General features: G+C 44.9%; 1 protein-coding gene across 4 annotated transcripts in view; it reads right to left on the bottom strand.

Moving 5' to 3' along the window:
- The window catches only part of ZCCHC2 (zinc finger CCHC-type containing 2), a 43,366-nt gene extending 22,477 nt beyond the window's left edge, over positions 1–20,889 (bottom strand). For 2 of the 4 annotated variants that reach the window (XM_066186757.1, XM_066186760.1), the window contains exons 1-4: positions 19,841–20,880; positions 6,493–6,604; positions 3,076–3,152; positions 820–891 (exon numbers count right to left, since the gene is read on the bottom strand). In XM_066186757.1, the coding sequence (XP_066042854.1) occupies positions 820–891; positions 3,076–3,152; positions 6,493–6,604; positions 19,841–20,776 (1,197 nt within the window). In that variant the 5' untranslated portion in view covers positions 20,777–20,880. Of the gene's footprint in view, positions 1–819; positions 892–3,075; positions 3,153–6,492; positions 6,605–19,840 lie in introns of all 4 variants that reach the window. The other 2 variants (XM_066186764.1, XM_066186751.1) reach the window with 2 other exon arrangements.
- Between the last annotated feature and the right edge of the window lie 1,019 nt (positions 20,890–21,908).

Here is a 21,908-nt window from a genome sequence, read left to right as displayed (position 1 = left end):
TGCTCGCAATTAACACTGCAGTTAAGAACACCAGATGCCATCAAAACATGTCCAAAACAGATCTCTCATTACTGCCCTGCCTCGGGAAGAGTTTAAATATAGAATAAACTCAAAATATTAAATAAATATAGAATAAACCCAAAATATTAGATACTGGCAATAAACACATAGTTCGAGGTCATCCCACTGATCGGGTCTGCACATGGCCTATGCACAGAAATGTATTCTCTGCTTGGAGCAGGGGGGAAAACAACTGAGAGAACTTTTAGTTTTTTTAAACATGGACACACACACACACACACACATACAGTTGCTAGGTTTTCCTCAAGTTGAACACCTTGTGATGATGAATAGGCCTCCCTTTGTTCTGCTGAAGAATACAACAGGTAAATTAAAAACTCTTATGCTTACGGCTGTCTCTCACTAATTACACATGACAAATGATACTTCTCTAAGGTCCTTCTAACAGGAACACAAGCAAACGACCAGTGGTTGTACCTATACATCAGCACTGTGGGAAATATTAAAAACTCATCAGGTAGTTTAATGGTAGTTCAATTAAAACTCCAAGCACCATTTCAGATGAGACAAACAATCACCTCTTGGGAAACTCTCCAAACATTCTGCAGGGCTGCTTCTTTTGTCAAGATCCTTCATTCCAATATACATAATTAAATGGTTAATACAATTGTGAAGTACAAAAATCTGCTAGCATGTTTTCGTTTCTATAATTACACCCCAGAAATCATAGCTCTCCTAGACTACTTCTGATGTTATAAACCTGATGTGTAAACACTACTTTCATACTTGAATACATACTTTTAGCAGGAATTCCTGAAGCTCCTGATGTGTTTTTGTTACACATGTTACTGAAAAATCGGACCAGGTTACCTAGAATGAATGAAAAAAGAATGAGGAAAGTTTATTTTTCCAAATTTCATAGCAATTAGCTTGTCAGAACAGTTCCATAAATTCAGCAATCTCCAAGTCAACATTCACAATTAAGCGAACACCTGGCAAAACGGGGATAAGGTTGTACTTTTTCAAAGACATACTAATTTTGAGTGTGTATTTTAGGATCACCTCCATGTTATTCGTGGCTAAAGGGAGCATGGACAAATTCAGGGAAATACAATGAAGTCCCTGAAGAGTACTGACTCAGAAAAGAGCCAGGCAGAAGGCTCTGTAATCATAGGACTTGCATCAAACAGAAATAATTAACCCCAAAAAACGGGTAGCAGAGAAAAGGACTGAAATATTGGACTGAGCTCTCACTGTCATTACCAGGAGTCAAAATGAAACAAACAAACAAAAAAATCTCTGTTTATATTACCTATAAAATAATTTTATCTGCCTCAGATTCATCTCTTACACAGTCAAATATAAGTTGTTTTAGGCTACAAGTCATTAAAAGTACCGCAAGTTACTAAAGAAGGTACCGAGAAGCAGACAACACTTTGGCATATGCCTGTATAAAATTTCAGTAGCTTATTGTTCCGGTATGACATGCAAGTAGTAAAACAGCACCTTCACACGCGTGTTTTCAGTAAAAAATAAGTAAGCTTGGTTAGATGAGTGCTGCCCAGCTTTAAGCCCACTTCTGGGCTGAAGATTCCAATTAGTCACATGGGGAGATTCAGGATAACGGGAGTAGACATGACAATTATAAACATTCACTAACTCTCAAGAGTTGATAAGGTAATGTCAACCATCAACTGCCTTCAATTTAGCCCCCAGAAATGCCAGCTACCCTCGGTGCCTGAACTGGGAAGCCATGACTGCAATTGCTGTTGCAACCTTAACAAGGCAGTGTCTGGCAAGCACAGAATTTCTACAGTAAAGAACCCAGTATATGCCTGCACAGATGAGGAAAGGAAACTCTTTCCTAAAAGAACTGAGGTGGAGTTTCAAGATTACTGAAATATTTGCGAGAATATCTCCACACTCCCCCTTTAACAAAAAACCAGTCAAATCTGTCTACATGCTGAATCTTTAGCATAGTTTTTTTACTTTTAAATATTGATAATCCATTTTGGCATTTTGTACACACTTTCCCCATCTCCTACTGTATTTTACTTTGTACTCACTTCACAGACTATTTGGAAAAAAAATCTATGACATGGTTGAAATACTTGGCCAGGTTAACCTTAAAGACTTCGAAGGCTACATTCCACATATCAATGTCCTCAACAAAAGAAGAGTGCATCCATTTAAGGAATACAGTATCACAGAATACAACACTAAACTATGGGATCAACACATCAACTTTCAGCTCAAAATGGCTTTTTTAAAGTTTGCCTCTTCAAAGACCTCCTGTAACCCATGTCAAATGACCAGTTAGAACGTTTGATGTGAACCATTCTTTTTTGGGTGAAAAGGGGGAACATTTAACTTTATCTTAAAATCTGGTATACTACCAGATTCACATCTATTGGCACAGTGACTCACAGTGTTATTCAGTCCTTGCTAAGAAAATTACTACTTTGATTCAATTAGAACATCACCACCAACAGCCTTAGCAACTATTATTTAATACATGCTGCCCTTAGCTACTACAATAGATGGAGCCTATAATAGGTAGGCCTTGCACTGTGTGCCCGTTTTCCAGCTTGTTTGGTTTTGCCTTAAGAAACAAAGTCCAAACCAAAGGAACCAACCTCCAGTTTTCTCAAAAAGCACAGGATCCACCCTCATATGGTAAACACTGAGAAACAAGATCCAAGACGACCTTATGACTCCAAGGAATCTCCAGCTGCAGACACAATAACTGTGCTCCTGTGCCACTTGAGCAAACGATTGACTAGTTTTACAATTCTTAGGAATTAGCAAAAGCCAAGTTTCCTGAAGTGATGTCACATATCCAGCTATGGCTAATGTTTTACACCTTCCTACCTTATGCCCTCACACTTTATGCCCACAGTTACATAAAACACCTGATTTGCATACAGAATTCAAAAGAATTACAGGATAATCCAAACAATGTCAAAATTGCCTCCTGTGCAGGTTTTTGAAACAAGCTGTATGTATCTGCAGTACATGGACAAAATTTTAACATTCTGGAGGTTATTTGCTTACTTTGAATGTGTACTCCAAATGTTTGTCAGCCCTTTTTCTTGATACGTCTTTCAGGGTTATCTTCTCAATGTGTACAGCTGAAAGAAAAACACCTTATTGTGCACTCCAAAACTGACAGTTTGCAAACATTTCCCTACTTTCCCAGGCTCTCTAAACATGCCTGTAAGCTAAATCCTGATGCACACAGCCCAACTCATCCTTAGGAGATGCTTTATTGCAACAAACTGCCGGGGGCAGGTAGAACCTTGCTCTCTCCAAATGTTTCTCTGGCCTAAGGACAACCTTTACAGTGCACATCCTGGGAATCTGTGCATTACTCAGGAGGTTATTTAGACCAAATGTCACATATCTACAACAACATAACCACTATAAGTGAAAAGACAATAAAAGGAAGTCAAATTGTATCTTTACTCCAAGAAGTAACAAGTGCTGATAAAAACCAGACAGTGCCTTCTACACCTATGTGTCAGAAACACCCAGTAGTACATGAGGGCAAACTAAGGCCAAATAACCACATTTCTGAAGGGTACTTAGGTGAAAAAAAAATAGTTTGGGAAGGCTTGAAGGAGACAGAAATGAGTGTCAGCAAACAGAAAACAAAGAGAAGAAGCAAAAAACTATGACAATTGTACTGTAAAGAGTGTCACTGAACTGAACTGAGAAAGAAGAAAGGTACTGTAAGCACTTGCTACTTTAACACTACTTCCCCACAGCCTACCACATGCAGCAATAGGGGAGTTCTGGCTGTGACCTGGCAAACAGCAGCACCACAGGGCTTTCAGGGCCTGGAGATTTTCTTGAAGGCACACAGCATTGTCCAGGTAATACTCCATATAAAAACCCTTATGTAGCCAAGATGGGCTTTCCGCTTTTGCTGCTATGCTGGCCTAAGAATTCAACAGAATTTTATTCTAGTGCAAGCCTGAACACATCTTTACATGTAAAAAAAAATGTATTTAAGAGCAGCTCGACCCACCCAACATCATCAATGCTTCCTTTCAATGCTTTAGAAACTCTTTCTTTTTTTGGAGGGAGGTGGGTGGTGTTAACAGTTAATGTTTTCCTTTCAATTTTTAACTGTGTGTTTACATGGGATATATTGGGAACTAGTCATAACAACAGTATTTTTTCCTAAAAAAATATTAAACCTCCTGCAATTGTATGTAATAAAACGTATTAATAGATATTAGCTAATTACCATCTAATATAATGTAAACATTTTAAAATTAATTTTGTTACAGTTACAATTCAAGTCTCATCCCCATCAAACACAGCATTTCTAAGAGAATTAAGTATTGGCAATTTCCATTAAAGAACAATAAGCCAGCAAATAAGCCTAGTGATAGTGCTACAGCTTCCAATTTTCTTAGAGAAAAGAGAAAGAAAGTGCTGGTTTGTGAGTATGCTGGTGTACACTGGTTGTAATCCTCTAGCTGGGAGTTAGGAAGATAGACAACCATTTCATTTTTCCCAGCTAATGAGGATTTATTATTACAGAGGAAATAAATCTGAGATAAGCTAAGGATGCCAGACAATATCAGTATTTTATGAAAAGACAACTGTTTAGTGACCTTAATTTTAACCTGTCTAGTATAGATTCAAATGCTGTTAGAAGAAGGACCATGGCACAATGAAAGTTTTGCTGCAGTAAAATTTCTTAATGGCTAACATTCAAACTGATACTGGAATTCATATTCGTAAGTTAATTAAGAAGTTGATTCCCATGACTGGAACTGAGAATAGTGGTTTAAATTGCATTCTACTACAGGCATATATTTAGCATACACAATTAGGAAACTAAGATCATTAACATTCACAGACAAGCTTTTTTTCCCTAATGAGACTGTGCTTATTTTAAACTATTGAGTGTTCTCAATGCTAAAAATTTGTCTTCAGGTGTAAAAAAATTTATTACACAATGGAGTACCCTCAACTTCCTTAACTTCTTTCTGCGGCACGCTTCATCATAATACAAGATACAACAGGTAATTATACTGTTGTTGCTGCACAGCTTTGGTTCTACAGTTTCAACAGACTCCTTTATAATTCTGTCTCCACAATGACAATTTAAATATTCTAAATGGCAAGACCAGAAGAAAAGTTTGAATACACAAGCGAATGAGGAATGTTACATCCCTACATCTATTCAGGACACAGCACAAGTAACCAGGATGATTAAGTAAAGCCTGCATACATGACACTGCTTCCATTCTAAGTCAAGATTTTAAAAATTCATATTCATCACAGCTGAGAATAAAACACAAGTTTTACTATCAGTGGTATTTCTAACCCAGTAAGGAGATTTCTGTGGCAGGGAGTCTCTACCACGTAACTGTGTAGCAAGTATCACAAAATTATTCTGATCCTTCACTGTGGCTTCTCACTATGATAATATAAATGCAGAAAAATATTTAAGCTCTTTGCTAGATCAAATTATTCAACGTTTTTGTGCTTCTGTTACTTAATTTGAGAGTGTTACTAAAGAGATTCTTCCTTTTAGGTTTCTAATTCAGGAATACAAACACTTTGAACTCCATAAAAGGATTTGAAACAGGTTTGTTGTCTGTAATCTGCCATAATCTTTCTCTGTGTTTTTTTCTTTGTCAAGGAATCAAAACCTCTCAAAATGCCTGCCTTCAAAGTGCAGTTAAATCTCCACACTAGAGACAAAAGGACATTTATGAGGACAAAATGAATAGCAATCGTTTTTCCATATTGTTGGCTCCTCACTATCTGAAGACTATCTGCTGACTAATTTTAAGTAGACAAGTGACTTGCTAATCCTCTTGAAGAATAAAGGGTGAGAATAAATCTGTTTTCTATAGTGCTCATTTCTTCAAAGAGAAGAAATTCTGCTGGCAATTGTATATCAGAGTTTTGTTTATGCTCAGAAGCCTTGCTCTTATTCTCCAACAGAGCCAAAACACTGACTTCTATAAAGCCTTTCACTTCTCTAAACTGCCATTTCTAGAAAACCTGCTAATATGTGGTGGTTTTTCTTTTTTTTTTTTTTTTTAATTTCATCAAATACAACTGAATCAAGCAGCAAAATCTATCGACTGCTTCCCAATATTTTTGTGTTTATTTTTGCTTAAAAAATCTAAACACTGTTAATAGAATTGCATTAAGTTGTTCTTATTTTCTCCTAAATCCTACCCCCTTTTCCAGTGGGAAGCCCATTTTCAGCTACTGTTCATGCATGCATTCACTAGTAGTTAGCAGCTAACACAAATGACAACTTGTTATAACAAAGAAAAGACCATGTAGGTGGCAGAGAAGCTATTTTACTTACCAATCACTGCAGCTACTTGTTCAGATGAACAGCAAGAGAGATACAAGAGGCTACAACTCCAAGCAGAGTTTAATGTTCAAGGAAACCCGTAAAGCCCTCCTCAAAAGGAAGCTCAGACAACATACCTTCTCTCTGAGGTCTATGGGAAGCCATCGGGAGTCCATCATGAGGTGCTGTGGTTCGTTCTAGCAAACTGGTCTCATTACTTGACATGCAGTCACCACGGGAAAAGTCGTTCTAAATTGAGAAAGAGAAAAAAAAAAGTCTTAGTAGAAGGCCTGTTACCCAAGTTTGCTCTAAACAGCAGGTATTACAAAAAAACTCACAAACCCTTTATTCTTGTATTCCACAGGACAAAAATCTGAAGCTCTTGACAGTGGCAAAAAGGTGGTCATTAGCCATTTCAGTTCTTACTTTTTGTGTTTATCAAATGTCACCTAAAACCTCCAACGTTTCACTGACCTTATTTTGGAAACAGAATAGGGTAGGGAACAAGGTATCTCAAGCTGGACAATTCAAGACCATTAGCTCAGAACTTCAGTAATAATTTACTATTAGTATGAACTCTTTCAACTACTAACGCGTCAAGTCATCTACTCACTACATTCTAAATATATTCTCCTCAATTATATTCATGCCCTGTACCTTCAGCCTGCCATCTCTTCTGTACAGGGAATCAGGAGTAACTGCTAGGACAGCCTATGAGGACACGCGATCCATGCATCTTTAACCAACTAAACATTCAGAACACAGGCAGTTGCCACCAACACCCTCACTTTCATAGAGAAAAGGACAGACCGAGAGCTCACCTCCCCCCACATTTACGTGCAGACTTCAAAATTATACACCAAGACGTACTACTGTTCTAGTATAGTGCACAAGAAGGGACACAACAAGGAATCATAGGAGATAGATAACATGGACAGATAAGTAAGAGAAGAAAGAACAATCTAGGCTAACAATGATTTAAAAAAAAAGGATTAGAAGAGCATGGACTACAGGTGGTTTCTCTAGGGTAACAGGAGCCTATACAATTTTTTCCAAATTAAGATGAAACATTTATGTATCAATTTACACATTCTTCAGTGCCCAGGTCTTGCTAAAACAAAAGCAAGCAAACAAACAAACTGACCAACCAAGCTAAAACTCAGAAATATTTTAAAACATCCAGTGACATTAAATGCAGGTGCTTAATTTCATGTCCAAAGAAACAAGACATTGCCTTAGAAAGGTACATTCACAAAGAACTAGGAAATACAGCAAGTTTTTGTATTAATCTGTTTTAAGCAAAGCACCTTTGTTTATCTTTAACAAGTAGTATAACATATGAGCTGATTAAATAACAAGTTTGGGAAAACTGAATGCACCAGAAACATTTAGGAACTGGTCTGCATGAAAACTACATTTTTTCATTCAGGATGAAGACCTTCATAAAAGATGGGTAGAGAAAAAATACAAATCTCCAGAGAGCACTCTTTATTTTTAAATGCAGAAAGCATAATATACGTGTCACAATATATGTGGCTTGCTAAGTTTTTTTTAAGGACTTGTGCAATGTGATGAGAAAAATCATCAGCCAAGATTAGTTGCTGTATTTGTGGAAGAGGACCCCAAGACTGTCACAACAGAAAGATCAGAATGAGGAAGCACAGAGGCAGTGAAAGACATCTGAATCCCCTACCAATTCTTCAACAAACTTCTTCAGATGTGACAGATATATCAGCTAAAGCTGGCTTCATCTTACTAATCCAGCTTTACTTCATCTACAGCACAGGTACAGACTGTGGCAACTCCTACCAGTATATCCAACACATGCAGACCCAGGAAGTGTCCAGGGATCAAGCCTGCCCTGGGCTTGCTGGTAACCTAACTTTGATCAGCGAGACCAACAGCAGCACAGTTAGCAAGTGCCTTTAGACCGTGCTGCAGGACATTTCAGCTGTTTCATCAAACTGCTGTATGGTTTGTGCTCTGAGTTGAGCATCGATAATCTCAGGTTTCAAAGCCGTCAGATTTAAAATATAAAGCCTGCTTTGTTTCTTCAAGATAAAACTCACACCAGTCCCCTAGTCACTCAGTAAACAATCTCAGCAAACATCTAATCAATTACTAGTGCAATGTCAGATATGGAGTAAGAAAGGAAAACAGCTGTATGTCAATGAGACTGCAATTTTTAATAACTTCAGCACATTTTCAAGTTTAGTTCACTAAAAGAAAAACCCCAAACAAGCCAACACACAAGCATGCTCTGGAGAGAATCACTTCCAGAACTCTACAAAAAGCATACTGATAACTGTTTCAGCAGACATTTTGTAACAACTGTGGACTGAAAAAGTAGAAGTACTTTGGTTTGGTTAAGTGTTAACTCCCGATCTAAAAACAATCAAATTTGAAGTCAGACTTTCTTTTGCATTCAAAGTCAGGATATTTGTTCTGACTAATGGAAAACAAATTACAGTCTAGTCTAAAAAATAATTGCCAGTTAAAAAGTCAAGTAAACCGTGAGCAGTTTTTAGGAGATGTACAGAAATAGGACTTACTTCAAAAAAGTATTCTGTTCAGCTCATGTCAAAGCAGCATTAAATACTGCTGCTACACCTTCTAATACTGGAAAATTGCTCCTTACCTAGCACATACATCATCTTTGTAACAGCATCCAAATACTTTTGCAGTGAATTATTCTAGAAGGGTTATTTTTCTATCCATGGTAGCAGTCTGTAACAGCCAAACTACAACTGCATTTGAAGACCACCTCTAAACTGCAAAATATTACACATTTCAAGCCTTACTTAAACAATTATATTGATGATTATAAAATAATTATGACTACAATTCATAATTTATTCACTTGAAGAATTCTTCACCTCTAACGTTAACCAGTAATATGCATTGTGTGTATTCTGTGACTACTGACTTTCACAATAGCTTGTGCAATGCAGGAGGCAGACAGTGGGAAATCCAGAGCAGTCACAGCTTTACCTTACAGCCTGCAGAGCTCCAGATCCTGTCTTAAGCTGTGTTACAACTCTTCACTTTTGGTGTTACCTGCTGTGACAGTTCTACATTACACTCACAAATAACTGAAAAACAGGTGTCACTGTCAGAGCAGACAACTCTAGGGCACAAGTGACTGCAAAATCTGAAGGGCCAAAGAATATTAAAAGTGGTTACCTGTGTTGCTACCTGGTACAAGTCACACCAGGAACACAAGTCCTTTAAAGCCTGGTACACTGCTGAGGAAGGTCATGCTGTACAGAAACAGCTGTACTTGTCCTTTCCTGTCAGTGAATGCAACATATTCCATGGTCACACAACACACATGAGCAGAAGGTTAACTCTCACATAAGCCTTTGTCACTGTGGGACTTCACTGCAGCTCACAATGCTGCTGCTAAGGATTAAAATATAGTGAAGCAGGAAATGTGGGTAGCCCTAAACCAGCTGCCAGATAATTAATTTGATAATCACACAGATCTTCGTGATGGGCTAGAGGATTAACTACATTTCTCCTTGAAAGTAAAATGAGCTAAGAGAGCACCCCAGAATTATCTGCTCTTACAACCTACACCAGAGTTTTGTATGAAACAGATCTGTCCTCATATAGTTGAAAGGTAGTACTATGTTAAAAAAGCCTTAGCACTTGAGATGTTTCCCAGGACTGTATCATATAATCATAGAATGTTTTGGGTTGGAAGTGACCTTAAAGATCACCTAGTGCCAACCCCTCTGCCATGGACAGAGACACCTTCCACTAGACATGGCTGCTCAGAGCCCCATCCAACTTGGCCTTGAACACCTCCTGGGATGAGGCATCCACAATTTCTCCAGGCAACCTCTTCCAGTGCCTCATCTCCCTCACAGTAAAGAATTTTTTCCTAATATCTAGGATGTGGTTAGATTCTAGCCTGCAAGCACACATTGCCAGGTCACATGGAGCTTCTCATCAAACCACACTCTCAGGTTCTTCTCCTAGGAGATGCTCCCAATCCATTCTCTGCCAAGCCCGTATCTATGCTTGGGACTGTCTCAAGCCATCACCAGGACCTTGTACGTGGCCTACTTGAACTTAATGAAGTTCACAGAGATTCCCCTCCCGAGCCTTTTTCTGTTTCTGTGTGACAACTGCACCACACAGCTTGCTGCCATTGGCAAACTCATCGAGGGTGCCCCTGACCCCACTGTCTCTGTCACTGACAAAGAGGTTACACAGCACCGGTCCCAGCACCACTCCCAAGGAACTCCAGCTGTCACAGGTCTCTGCCTGGACCAGGGAGCCCTTGAAAACAACTTCTTGAGCCAATTCCTTATCCACTGAGTGGTCCATCTCACAAATCCATGTCTCTCCAGTTTAGGAACAAGGCCATCATGTGAGACAGTGTCAAATGCTTTGCACGGGTCCAGGGAGGTGAGGTCAGTTGCCCCTCCCTTATCTATCAACACTACCACCCCAATGTAGAAGGCCACCAAATTTGTCAGGCATGATCTGCTCTTAGCAAAGCCATGTTTGCCACCAAATGCTGCCTTATTTTTCACGTGCCTTAGCATGGTTTCCAGGAGGATATTCTATGATCTTGCCAGGCAGAGGTGAGACTGACCAACTTCTAGTTCCCTTGGTCTTCTTTATTTCCCTTTTTTTAAATGGGGCTTATGTTTCCCCTTTTCCAGTCAGTGGGAACTTTCACTAGACTGCCATGACTTCTGAAATATGATGGATAGAGGCTGAGACACTTCAACTGTCAGTTCCCCCAGGACCCATGGATGCATCTCATCAGGTCCCATTGTCTTAAGCACCTTCACATTCCTCAGATGGTCTTGAATATGTTCTCTACAGTTGGTGGTTCCTCATTGTCCCAGATCCTGGCTTTGCTGCTGTGACTTCAATGGGGTGGGCTGGAGCACTTGGTGAAGACCGAGGCAAAAAAAGTTATGGAGTACGTCGGCCTTCTCCATATCCCAGGTGACCCAATATGTCATTTACTTTTGAAGAGGGCTCACAATTTCTTGCATCTTCTTTTACCACCTACAGAATGTGCCTACAGAAGATTTTGTTGTTGCCATTGGCTACAACATCTACCCTGGCTAGATTTAGTTCTATCATGGCTTTAGTTTTCCTAACCCAGCTGCTCCAACAGCTTGTCTTTATTTCTCCCAGGACATCTGTCACTGCCTTCCACCCTTTGTAGGCTTCCCTTTCATGTTTGAGTTTGTCCAGAAGCAACTTACTTATCCACACAGGTCTCCTAGTATTTTTGCCCGACTTCCTCCTCATTGGGATGCCTCACTAATGAGCTCAGAGGAGGTGATCCTGTAATATCAATGAGTTTTCTGGGGCCCCTCTTCCTTCTGGGGCTTATTCCATGCTACTCTATCAATCAGCCTCCTGAAGAGGAGCCCAGGAGTGTTTGTGTCCCCAAGTCCAGGAGTGTTTGTCTGCAACACAGGCACCAAATATTTAAAGCTGCAAGCCATCCTGCTGAGAAGGATGTTGCTCTGTCTAATGCCAGGTGAGCTGAGCAGATCTCAGCTAATCTACACATGACGGGTGTCCAAACTCTGCCTGCTATCAATGTAGATGACTGACCAAACAATGTCATGCTGGCATCGCTTTGGCAATATGCAGTGAAATCTGTTATTGGAGAGCCTACTAATCATCACGAGCAAGCAATTGATGCACATAGGTCTTCTGATGCTTGCACTGCACTTTCATAAAAGAACTATTCATTCATCAGCTCTGATGAGCACTAACAAGGGAAACATGCTTGCAGCAGCTGGACAGCTTGATTAGTTCTACATGCCCAAATATGAAATATTATTCTCCTGCAAGACTACAGTAAATGTGCTATGAGGGACAGCACTACTCAGCCTTGCAGGCTGTGCAGATGTAAAGTGGCACAGCTCGTTCATTCATCTACAAGTGGGAACTGACAAAGCCAGACGAAAGAAGGCATTTCGGGAAAAATCAAAGTCTAACTCATGATTGTGAGTTATCAACTACAGCATCTGCACCTTCAAGAAAATGGAGTGATGTCAGAATAATCGTTAAACAGATGTGGTGACAATTACAAGACCAAAGGCATGATTTGCTTACAACAAACCTTGCAAGCTCCTACCCTCATTGCTTCACAGCTGTGATACACAGATGTATCGCTACATAGCTGTGGTAGCATAAAGGTTCAACATCACTCTCCAGAAGCAACAACCAGGTGAAACTGCCTGTGTACTTGTGTGCTGCTGAACCCTCTGCTGAGGACAACAGCAGCAGAGATGAAGTCTTACTCAACACTTTGAGCAACTGTATCTGCACACCACCACTGTGGTGTGTGCCTTGGATACAGGGATAGAACATTCTTGCCACCTTAAAATGGAAATCCAGCACACGCATTTAATACTCACAAATGTAAACACACAGAGCAGCAATGCTTCAAAACCTGTTTAATGCTGACCACTGTTGATACAACAGATTGTCCCCTAATCAAAAAAATCTAGAACTGTCTTGGACAAACTGCTAGGCAAATGCAACATCAAGACTGCAGACAAATACCCAGCTGACACTGCTCCAAGATATGCTCCAATCTGCAAACTTTGAACTATGCAAAGACACCATCTAATTGTTCTAAGATGCAGGGAAACTGTTCTCCTCTACAAGACTAGAGCAGCATCAGCCTCAAGATCTAGGACCACAAAGACCCAACAAATAATCTCTCTTTTGGCCAAATCAAGCAAGAACGCAGATGTTTCTGTGTTAACTTATCTTTTTAACATGGAGAATCAAACTTCAGAACAATAATGCTTAATCCACACGGAACCACAGCTGGAAAAATGAGCCGACAGGAATCTCAGAAAGTTCACCATGGGAAAGTGCAAAATCCTACACCTGGGCAGGAATAACTACAGGCACCACACACTCTGGGACCTAACAGACTATAGAGCAGCTTTGCAGAAAAAGACCAGTACATATAAAAATGTGTATATGTATATATATATATGTGTGTGTGTACACACATCTGAAGGGAGGGTGCAAAGAGGATGGAGCCACGCTCTTTTTAGCAGTGACCAGTGCCAGAAGCAACAGGCAGAAACTGAAACACAGGAGATTCCCTCTGGACATCTGGGAACACTTTTTCATGGTCAGGGCGACTGAGCACAGGTTGCTCAGAGAGGCTGTGGAGTCTATATCCTTGAAGACACTCAAAAGTCATCTGGACATGGTCCTAGGGAACAAGCTGTAGGTGGCCCTCCTTAAGCAAGATGACCTCCAGAGGTCGCAGCCATACTCGATCCCTTCATGGTTCTGTGACCAGACATAAAATCCCATAATATGTGCAATAAAAGCCTGACCGGCTGAACATACAGTTCCAACGGATAATGTTGAACTGCCCTATTAACACACATCTAGTTAGCTGCACTGCATAGAGAGTATACGCACAGGTGCCCAGAAGTACTTTAAAGCATTTGTTCAGTGAAACTATGTTAAGAGCTTGCCTGTAAGAGTCAACAACAAAATGCTATGATGGAGACAGAAAGCTGACAAAACATCAGCTGATTCAGGGAGGAAAATGATACCACGTGGCAGCTTCTGCAATCACATACTCACTAACTTACAGCACTACAAAAGCATAACAAATTTGAGACAAAGGGCATACCAACCCTTTTATACCACATGAACAAATTCCGCCTGTGGCAATTACATTTGAAGTACTAGACATGGCAGCTACACCTACGATTTACAGTGCTGGGGGAATAATGCACCTTGTGTTTGCTACAAACACAGTGGGTTCTAAGTCTCACCTCCACCTGAGCTTTTAACAGGACCTGAAACACAATTTCAGTCCAACCTAGGAGTCCATAACAAAGCAGAGAACTTGAAGCTAGAGCCAGCCAAGCACCAGTTCAGTTGTCACTGTACCCCCAGGTGACTGCTCATCCAACAACTCTGTGCAACTTCAGTACTCTTGCTACTGTCAGCTAAGTGAATCAAAATAAAATTACTTGAATGTAGCAGTTCAGGCTAATTCAAAAAATAAATTCTCATAACTGTCTAGAGTGACAGGAAGATTTAAAAACCATATGCCCCTGAAGAGCAGTTCACTGAAGTACAGTCAGGACTGAGAAGGAACAATGCCTTCATTACTACGTTTAATTAGCATCAGAGGGCAATGTGTAATTTTGCCCAATCCTTGAACTCCAGCATAGTTTGAAACCATTCCTCTATGTACAGCATCTCTGAATAACAGAAAATCTCTGTCTTGCGGTTATCTTGCTCCAAAGACACTTCCCAAGACACTAAATTTTCTTCGGCTGTTCAAAGTATTTTTACTTTCTTCTCCCAAAAAGAGGTTGAGGAAAGGCAAGGAACTCACTAAGGAATGCAGTTTCTAGCCAGATCTCTGCCAGTTTTTGTCCCCAGAATTATAAACCCTTAGATTTTGGAGGATACTACAGAAATTCCCCAATTCTTGGGAGAAAAGTAGGTACTTTTTTTTTTTAATTACAGTAATGAAGAATCAGCTGTCATGTCTTCTAGGACAGCTATGGTTAGAGACTGATAATGGCAAGCAAACAAGGTGACAGATTTTAGCAGGCAGAATCCTACAGACTTCAGAGGTTTCACAGACACAACCATCTTACTGCTGCTGTCTGCACCCTTTTCTGCAGCTCTTCAGAAAAAGCTGAGAGTCCTCTGCACTCCAAGCCCAGTGAGATCCTGCTACCTATAATAAGTCGGCATTGGGCAACCCTGAAAACTGGGCCACAGCTCAGCTAGAGCAATCTAAGCACATGCATTAGGAAGTCAGGGGTTTACTTTCAACACCCTCAGTGCTCATTTACAATGCTGGAGAACAGACTGTCAGGGACAACAGCAAGAGGCTGATTAACTCTGGCAATAATGGGACTAGGAAAGGCTACAAACTTGTACTAACAACTCATATTTAGAATTACCAGCTAAAATACCTCAAAGCAGTGAAAGCTTTTACTCTGTAATTTCCTGGAGCATCAGCATGCACATTTAGATAGAACTCATTCATTTTAGTCATTGTCTTTTATCTAGCTATGACTTCCTTTCCAGAAGACTTCCAGTAATGTTTCTGGAAATTCTCCTGTTTGGAGACAGAGAAATTCCTGTTCAGAGACAAGGCTGTTAGGTTCTCTGAGGCAGCTGGAATACTTTTCATCTCAGTATGTAAAATTTGTAAAACATTTGTATTTCTCTGGCGTGCACCACCATTTAAAAGATCTTTGCCAAGAGCAAAATGACATTTTTTATCTTTATGTCTCTTATTTAAACCAGAGTCTGAAGACATACTTTTCCTTATACTCAACCCTATGACACTAAAAACAGTGCACTGCAGACAGAGCTCTTAGATTGTAAAATTAAATTCTACTACCTTATTCTGCTGCAAGTGACTGAAGATCAATTATAAAAGCACTCTTCTAATCTGCACACAAAACACCCTATAAATAGAAGCATACTAAGAAAAATACTCCGTAAATAGAAACTTTCCCTTGTAAGTAGAGACATTTTTCTGTGAAGAATCCACCAGCCAGCTAATTATAATACTATTCAACAAACCATTATCTCCAAGAGATTGCTTATTTCAACAGAACCTTGGTTCTAATTCCTGTCAAATGCCTGATACGACTATGCCTGATAAAATGTCCCAGTGCCTAATGCAAACCACATTCATTATGTTCGTTGATATTCAGAGCTCCTTCAGTATTTCAGCATTTTGATCCCAGACATCCAAAGGTATGGAAAAAGATGAACAATAAAGTTAAACTGCTTTGATAATGGTGTACTTACTAAACAAAAATAATCAACACAGGAGTTAAGCTGTGTGTTCTGCTACTTAAACCAATATACAGAGGTATCAACTGGATCTTTGCACATTAACATTTCTTTTATTCAGCAGCAAATGCAGCTGATTTATTCTTCAACTTTAAATTCAAAGTCGATATTCTGCAGCTTAATGGACCAATGACTTTTTTCCAAAAAATGTTGTTATAAACCACACCTTAAATTAAGAATTTGAAAATAGTATCAAGTGTTTCTACTTCAAGTATAAAAACTCCCGAACCTTAATTCAGAACACTTCAGAAAGAAACAAAATTTGTCAACTCTAAGGCGACCCCAGCTCTGTCCATCCCACTCCAACAGTTCCACCTCCCACAGCTTCTGAATTCCTCCATTTTGAGCTGAATTTGTTAAAATGTATCACTAAGGAATGTTACAGTTTTCAAATTCACTGAAATAAGATACTAAAAATAGAAACAATCTTATTTATTAACCCTTTGTCATGAAGCAACCTTATCGTGAGCTCAATTTCATCGGACAGCACAGACCTCAACCAAAAAACATAACCCCAATAATGGGAAAAAACCCAAACTGCTTTATGTTCTAGTAAGTCGCCCACAAATTCTTTGCAGGTGAACCTCTCAAGCTTTGGTGTTCACTAAAGCTAAATGTTACAGCTCCTTGAAACCTCAAACCGAGCCATTTTGGTAGATATGCCACGTGCAATAGGGCAGAACTGACAAACCACCTGATTCTACTCCAGGTCTGAACTCCCTCACGTTTGCAGGCTGACTTCACATCGCTGCTGCCAGACACAGGAATACATTAGTATTTCATGGCCCAAGTGGACAACAGCTCAGTGACCACCTTCCGACGGGTCAGAAGCCGGGAGCCGAGAACGCCCGGGAGCGCTAAGCACGGAAAGCCCGGAGCTGAGCTGGCGGCCTCCGCACAGAACTGCTGCGGCGCCTTCTCCGCCCTGGGAGGGGGCACGGCGCAGTCCCCGCGCGGCCGCTCCGGGAGGGGGCTCTGGGCGCCCCCGGCCCTCCCGGGCCCGAGCTCCCCCCCGTTATGCAACGGCGGCACCGCCCCTTCCCGCCGGGACGGGCACCGCCCCACGGGCACGTGACCGGGAGCCAGCGCCGCCATGTTGGACGGGGCGGGAAGCGGCGGCCACCCTCAGTCACCGCATCCCTGTCCGCGCACGGGGCCGCGCTTCCACGGGCGATCCGTGTCCCACCCGCCCGCCCCGCAAACAAAGAGTGGGGTCGCCCCCTTTCCCCTGGCCGTGACGGTGCTCGGTGGGTCGAGGCGCCGTGTCCAGCCCCGCTCCCCCTCCCGCCGCGCCCCGCTGTGCCCGTCTAACGGGGAGCAGGAGACAGTCCCCGTGCCCCTCCGGGCACCGCCTGCCCGAGCACCGCCCGCGCGGCCGCGGGACGGATCGCGGGTGGCCGCGGCCACCGCCAAGGCTCCCGAGTTGGGCTGCCCGGCACGGAGCGCGTTATTCCCGGAGATGGAGCCCAGCCGAATAGAATTTCAGAGAGGTCTTTATGAACCATTCCAGTTCACAAAAGCAGAGCCCTGAAGGCACTCAAATTTCAGAGATTAGAGAAGGAGAAAAGGCCTGCGGACACCCGACGGGATTTTAAATCAACTTCAGTGTAATGCTACGGCAGCATTTTGCCAGGGAAGTCTTTAACCCTGCTAGTGGCTCCATCTCCTCCAGCGTTTTATCTGCGAGGGTCCCACCGCCCCCGTGGAATGTTGACTGAAAATACTCAGCAGAAACCCAGTGATTCCTCTGTTCCCTTATTTCCCTTAAAGCCATTATTTCCCAGAAAGGCTGTGCTGTATTTACAATTAGCCATTAGGAGAGGGGGGAGGGGAAGGAAAGCCTACGGAAGCGTTGCCGTTTCACTGCTGTGTCGACTACGGAGTATGTGATGTGCATGTTCAGCCAAGCTGACTCGGGTCTCTTGGTGTTCCCCGAGTAAACAAAACCACAACTTGGACAGCTGCTTTTATGCTGAAGCCAGAACACTGCACAAAACTGACTTCAATTCCAGCAGTTCACGGGAGCCTGCTCTCCCAGCTGCATTTGGTGGGACACGCTGAGCAGCTACAACTGCTGTGCCCGTTCCAGGCAGGAAGTATGTTTCCGGTTACTAGCACTTTAAACCCAGAAGGGACAGTGTCCAGTCTTACCACTTCCTGCAATTCAATCTTTTCCCCGGAAAGATGGATTTTCAGGATTAATTCTGGGATAGAACTAGACTTGATGCAGGCCAATGAGCCAAAATAAACACTTTTTAGACCTAAGTCATTGTGATTTCGGTCCTGTAACATCTGCCCATTAGTTTATGACCAGCCCAATGTTTTTTGGCCTTTAAACGATACAAGCATTTAGTTAATATATCTGAAGGCTTAGAAATTGAGCCCTATCTCCTTTTGAGTACTCCTCAAGAGCATACCCCATCTTTAACAAACAGGAGCCATTCTTTTCATACAGCAGGCAATGTAGAAGTTTTCTACGAGTGGCTGAAAGGGATTGCACTGCAAGCAAACTTAGAAACAAAACCCCCAAATCCCAACCCTTACCGCTTTGTACCCTCTTCTGTCAAGTAACTCATGCAAACCTGATGGGTTCAGTGGAACAGTACTAAAAACACCCATCTTCCAGCCCTTCCTTCCCCTTTGCACGAGAGGCCATCTATAGACCAAAAACTGCAGAGCTCCATGAAGAGGCCTGGCTGCATAAATATGGGGCAAATTTTAAAGCCAATGCTCATCAAGAGGGCAGCAGTGAATGGCACTGGGGGAAAACCTCTGCTTTAAACAGGGCTACTGCACAGGAGAATGCTGCTGTTGTCACTCACTGCAAGTCCTCATCCCTGGTGACAGCCACATCCTAGCAACAAGTGGCACATCTGCTTTCAGACGAGCTTTGCTGTTTCCTGACAGCCACCCAAAATATCAGTTTTTCCCTGCACAGAAGCTCCAGATGTGACATTTTAGTTTGTTTCTTTAGTGGAAGCATTACCACCCCTTCCCCAAAACGCTGTCAGCCATCTCACTGAACCTGGTATTTCAGGGAACCAGCCTTAGAGTTGGTGACCCGACTGCTGCCCTGATTCTTGCCAAGTTCAAGCCTATGCCTTATTTTAGGAAAGGGCAAGGAAGCAGGCTCCATTAAAAAAAAAAATATATTTCAACGTGTTCTATTGGTTTGAAGCCCCTAGAGAATGCTCTGTTAGGCAATCCGGTCTCTATCTAGTATTCTTATTATTTCTATTTTTACAAGTTTAGTCAAGCTGTTGCTTGTACTCCTGCTTTGTACAGTGGCCTGCAGCATATGAGGCAGCCAGTTCAGTACTGTGCACCCCGCACTCCAGCACGGCAGAGTTCCAGAGAAAAAACAGCGTACCAGAAAGCATGGCAGGCTAGGAAAACCAGCCCTTCCCCCCGCCAAGAAATTCGTAGTAGACACTCTGCAGCAGGTTGTGGGGGCGGTCGGGGCCGACACTGCCGTGGCAGCGGGAGGACGGAAGGGACCACATCCCAATGGGGGGGATTCGGGGAAAGCAAGCGGCCGCTCCTACGAAAACGGGAGGGAGCGATGGAAGAAGGACGAAACCACCCGCTGAGATGGCGCAGCAGGAAGAGCGCAGGACGCGGCGTTACCTGGGCTGGGTGGCGGCCGAAGCCCTCCTCCTCCTCCTCCTCCTGGTCCCCGCACAGGGCCCTCCGCAGCCGCTCCAGGTGCTCCCGCAGGGTGACCCGCTGGTGGAAGGAGAAGGCCGGGTGCAGCGAGGCCATGGTGAAGAGCAGGAGCAGCTCCTCCTGCGCGCCGCAGCCCAGGCCTTGGGCGGCGGGGAGCCCGGCCTGCCCGTTCTCCGCGGCTCCGTCCATCACCACCACCACGTCCCCCTCCTCCTCCTCCTCCTCTTCCTCCTCCTCGGCCGGGGCCCGCCGCGCCGCCGGGCAGCTCTGCAGGATGGAGTCCACCTGGGGCAGGAGGCGGTGCAGGCGGCCGGCGGCCTCGCGGTTCTCGGAGCCCAGCAGGGCCAGGTAGACGATGAGCTTGGAGCGCACGGCGGGGTCGCGGAAGTCGCCGAGCTGCCCGGGGTCGCTGAGCCCGTTGGCCTTGGCCTCCGAGTCGCGGAGGCAGTGGTAGTCCTTGCGGGCCAGGTCCTCCAGGCAGGAGCCCAGGAATCGCAGCTCCAGCGGGTTGCACAGGTCCAGCAGCCCCACCATGAACTCCAGGCGCTGCGCCGAACCCAGCACCAGCCCGAACCACTCGTACACCGTCTCCTTGTCGGTGCGAGCGGCCGCCGAGCCGGGACCGACGCCGCCGGCCGGAGCGCCCAGCGAGGCGGGGGGGGGCGGCGGGCCGGGCCCAGGCCCCGGCCCCAGGCCGTGCAGCCGGCTCGGCCTCTCCAGCCCACACCCCCTCCCCGCCGCCGCCGCGGCGCCCCCGCGGGCCCGGGGCACCTGCTGCTGCAGCGGGAGGTGACAGTCCAGGGCACCGCCGGGCTCCTTCAACCCCGCCGCCGTCGCATCTTCCGCCGCCGCTGCCTTGTGGCTCGTCTGCTTCAGGGGCAGCTTCATCTTCAGCATCCTCGGCGGCGGCGCGGGGGGGACGCGACGCCCGCCGGGACCCGGCGGCAGCAGGGAGGTGGCGGCACGCGCGGCGCTCAGGCGGAGCCGCTCATGCCGCTCATGCGGCCCGGCCGGCGCGGGAGCGGCGCGCGCGCACGCGGAGCGGGGGGGAAAGGAAAGGCGGCCGAGACGGTCCCGGCGGGCGGGGAGTGGGGAGTGGGCGGGCGGGGCGGGGCTCGCTCGCGGCGGCGGCGGTTCCCCGTCTCCGCCTCTCCCCGGCGCGCTCCCGCGGCGGTTCTCCCTCTCCCCGCCTGTGCCCGGCGCCCGCGCAGAGCCGGTAGGCGCCGGCGGTGGAGGGTTCGCGGCCCTGGGCCGGCGCGGCGGGACCGGCTGAGGCCCGAGCTCCCGGCGGGGGAGCGGCGGCGGGGCGGGGGCGGGAGGGGGGGGGGTAGCGGGCGGAGCGCGCGCGCGCCTCTCCGCCTATGGGCGCCGCCCGCGTCAGCGCGCGCGCCCGCCCGCGGCCGGGGGCCGGGGGGCGCGAGGCGGGGCGGGGCGGCGCGGTGTGCGCGGGGCTGCGCGCGCGTCGCGCTCCGGGCACGCGCGGCCGCCGCGGCCCCGCCCCGCCCGCGGCCCGCCCGGCGCGCGGGGCAGGGAGCGGCGCCCGTTTAGGGAACGGGCCGGGGCTCCGCGCTTGCCCGGTGAGTTCCATCGGTCAGGCCGATGGGAACCGGTCAATCGTTCGCCTGGGACCAGTCCGAGCGAGCCTCCCTATTTCCTGGATAAAAGGTTTCCCTGAGATGAGGCCGTGCGTTGGCCGGTGGCTGTGGTATGCAGAGCCACGTGGGTTTGCCCAAAGCCGGCGGGAGCGGGCCCAGAGCCGTGCCGTGCCGTGCCGTGCCGTGCCGTGCCGTGCCGTGCCGTGCCGTGCCGTGCCGTGCCGTGCCGTGCCGGTGGTGGAACACTGCCGAGTGTTGCAAACATGGCTACTACAGGCCTTTCTAATTTTTTATGTTCTATTTTCTAAATTCTAATGCAGCTGAAACTTCTGCTATTGCAAGATGTCTCCTTTTTAAAAATTACTATTGTTACAGGATCGTGGCTTTCCACCCAGGTGTTTTTTACAGTAGAGAAATAGAGGAAAAATTGCAGA

The sequence above is a fragment of the Chamaea fasciata genome, unplaced genomic scaffold (genome assembly GCF_029207755.1).
Source record: "Chamaea fasciata isolate MVZ Bird 193981 ecotype frontalis unplaced genomic scaffold, bChaFas1.0.hap1 SCAF_1, whole genome shotgun sequence".
NCBI classification, from domain to species: Eukaryota; Metazoa; Chordata; class Aves; order Passeriformes; family Sylviidae; genus Chamaea; species Chamaea fasciata.
The sequence above is the reverse complement of the archived record's forward strand: the minus strand, read 5'-3'. Positions and strand labels throughout refer to the sequence as shown.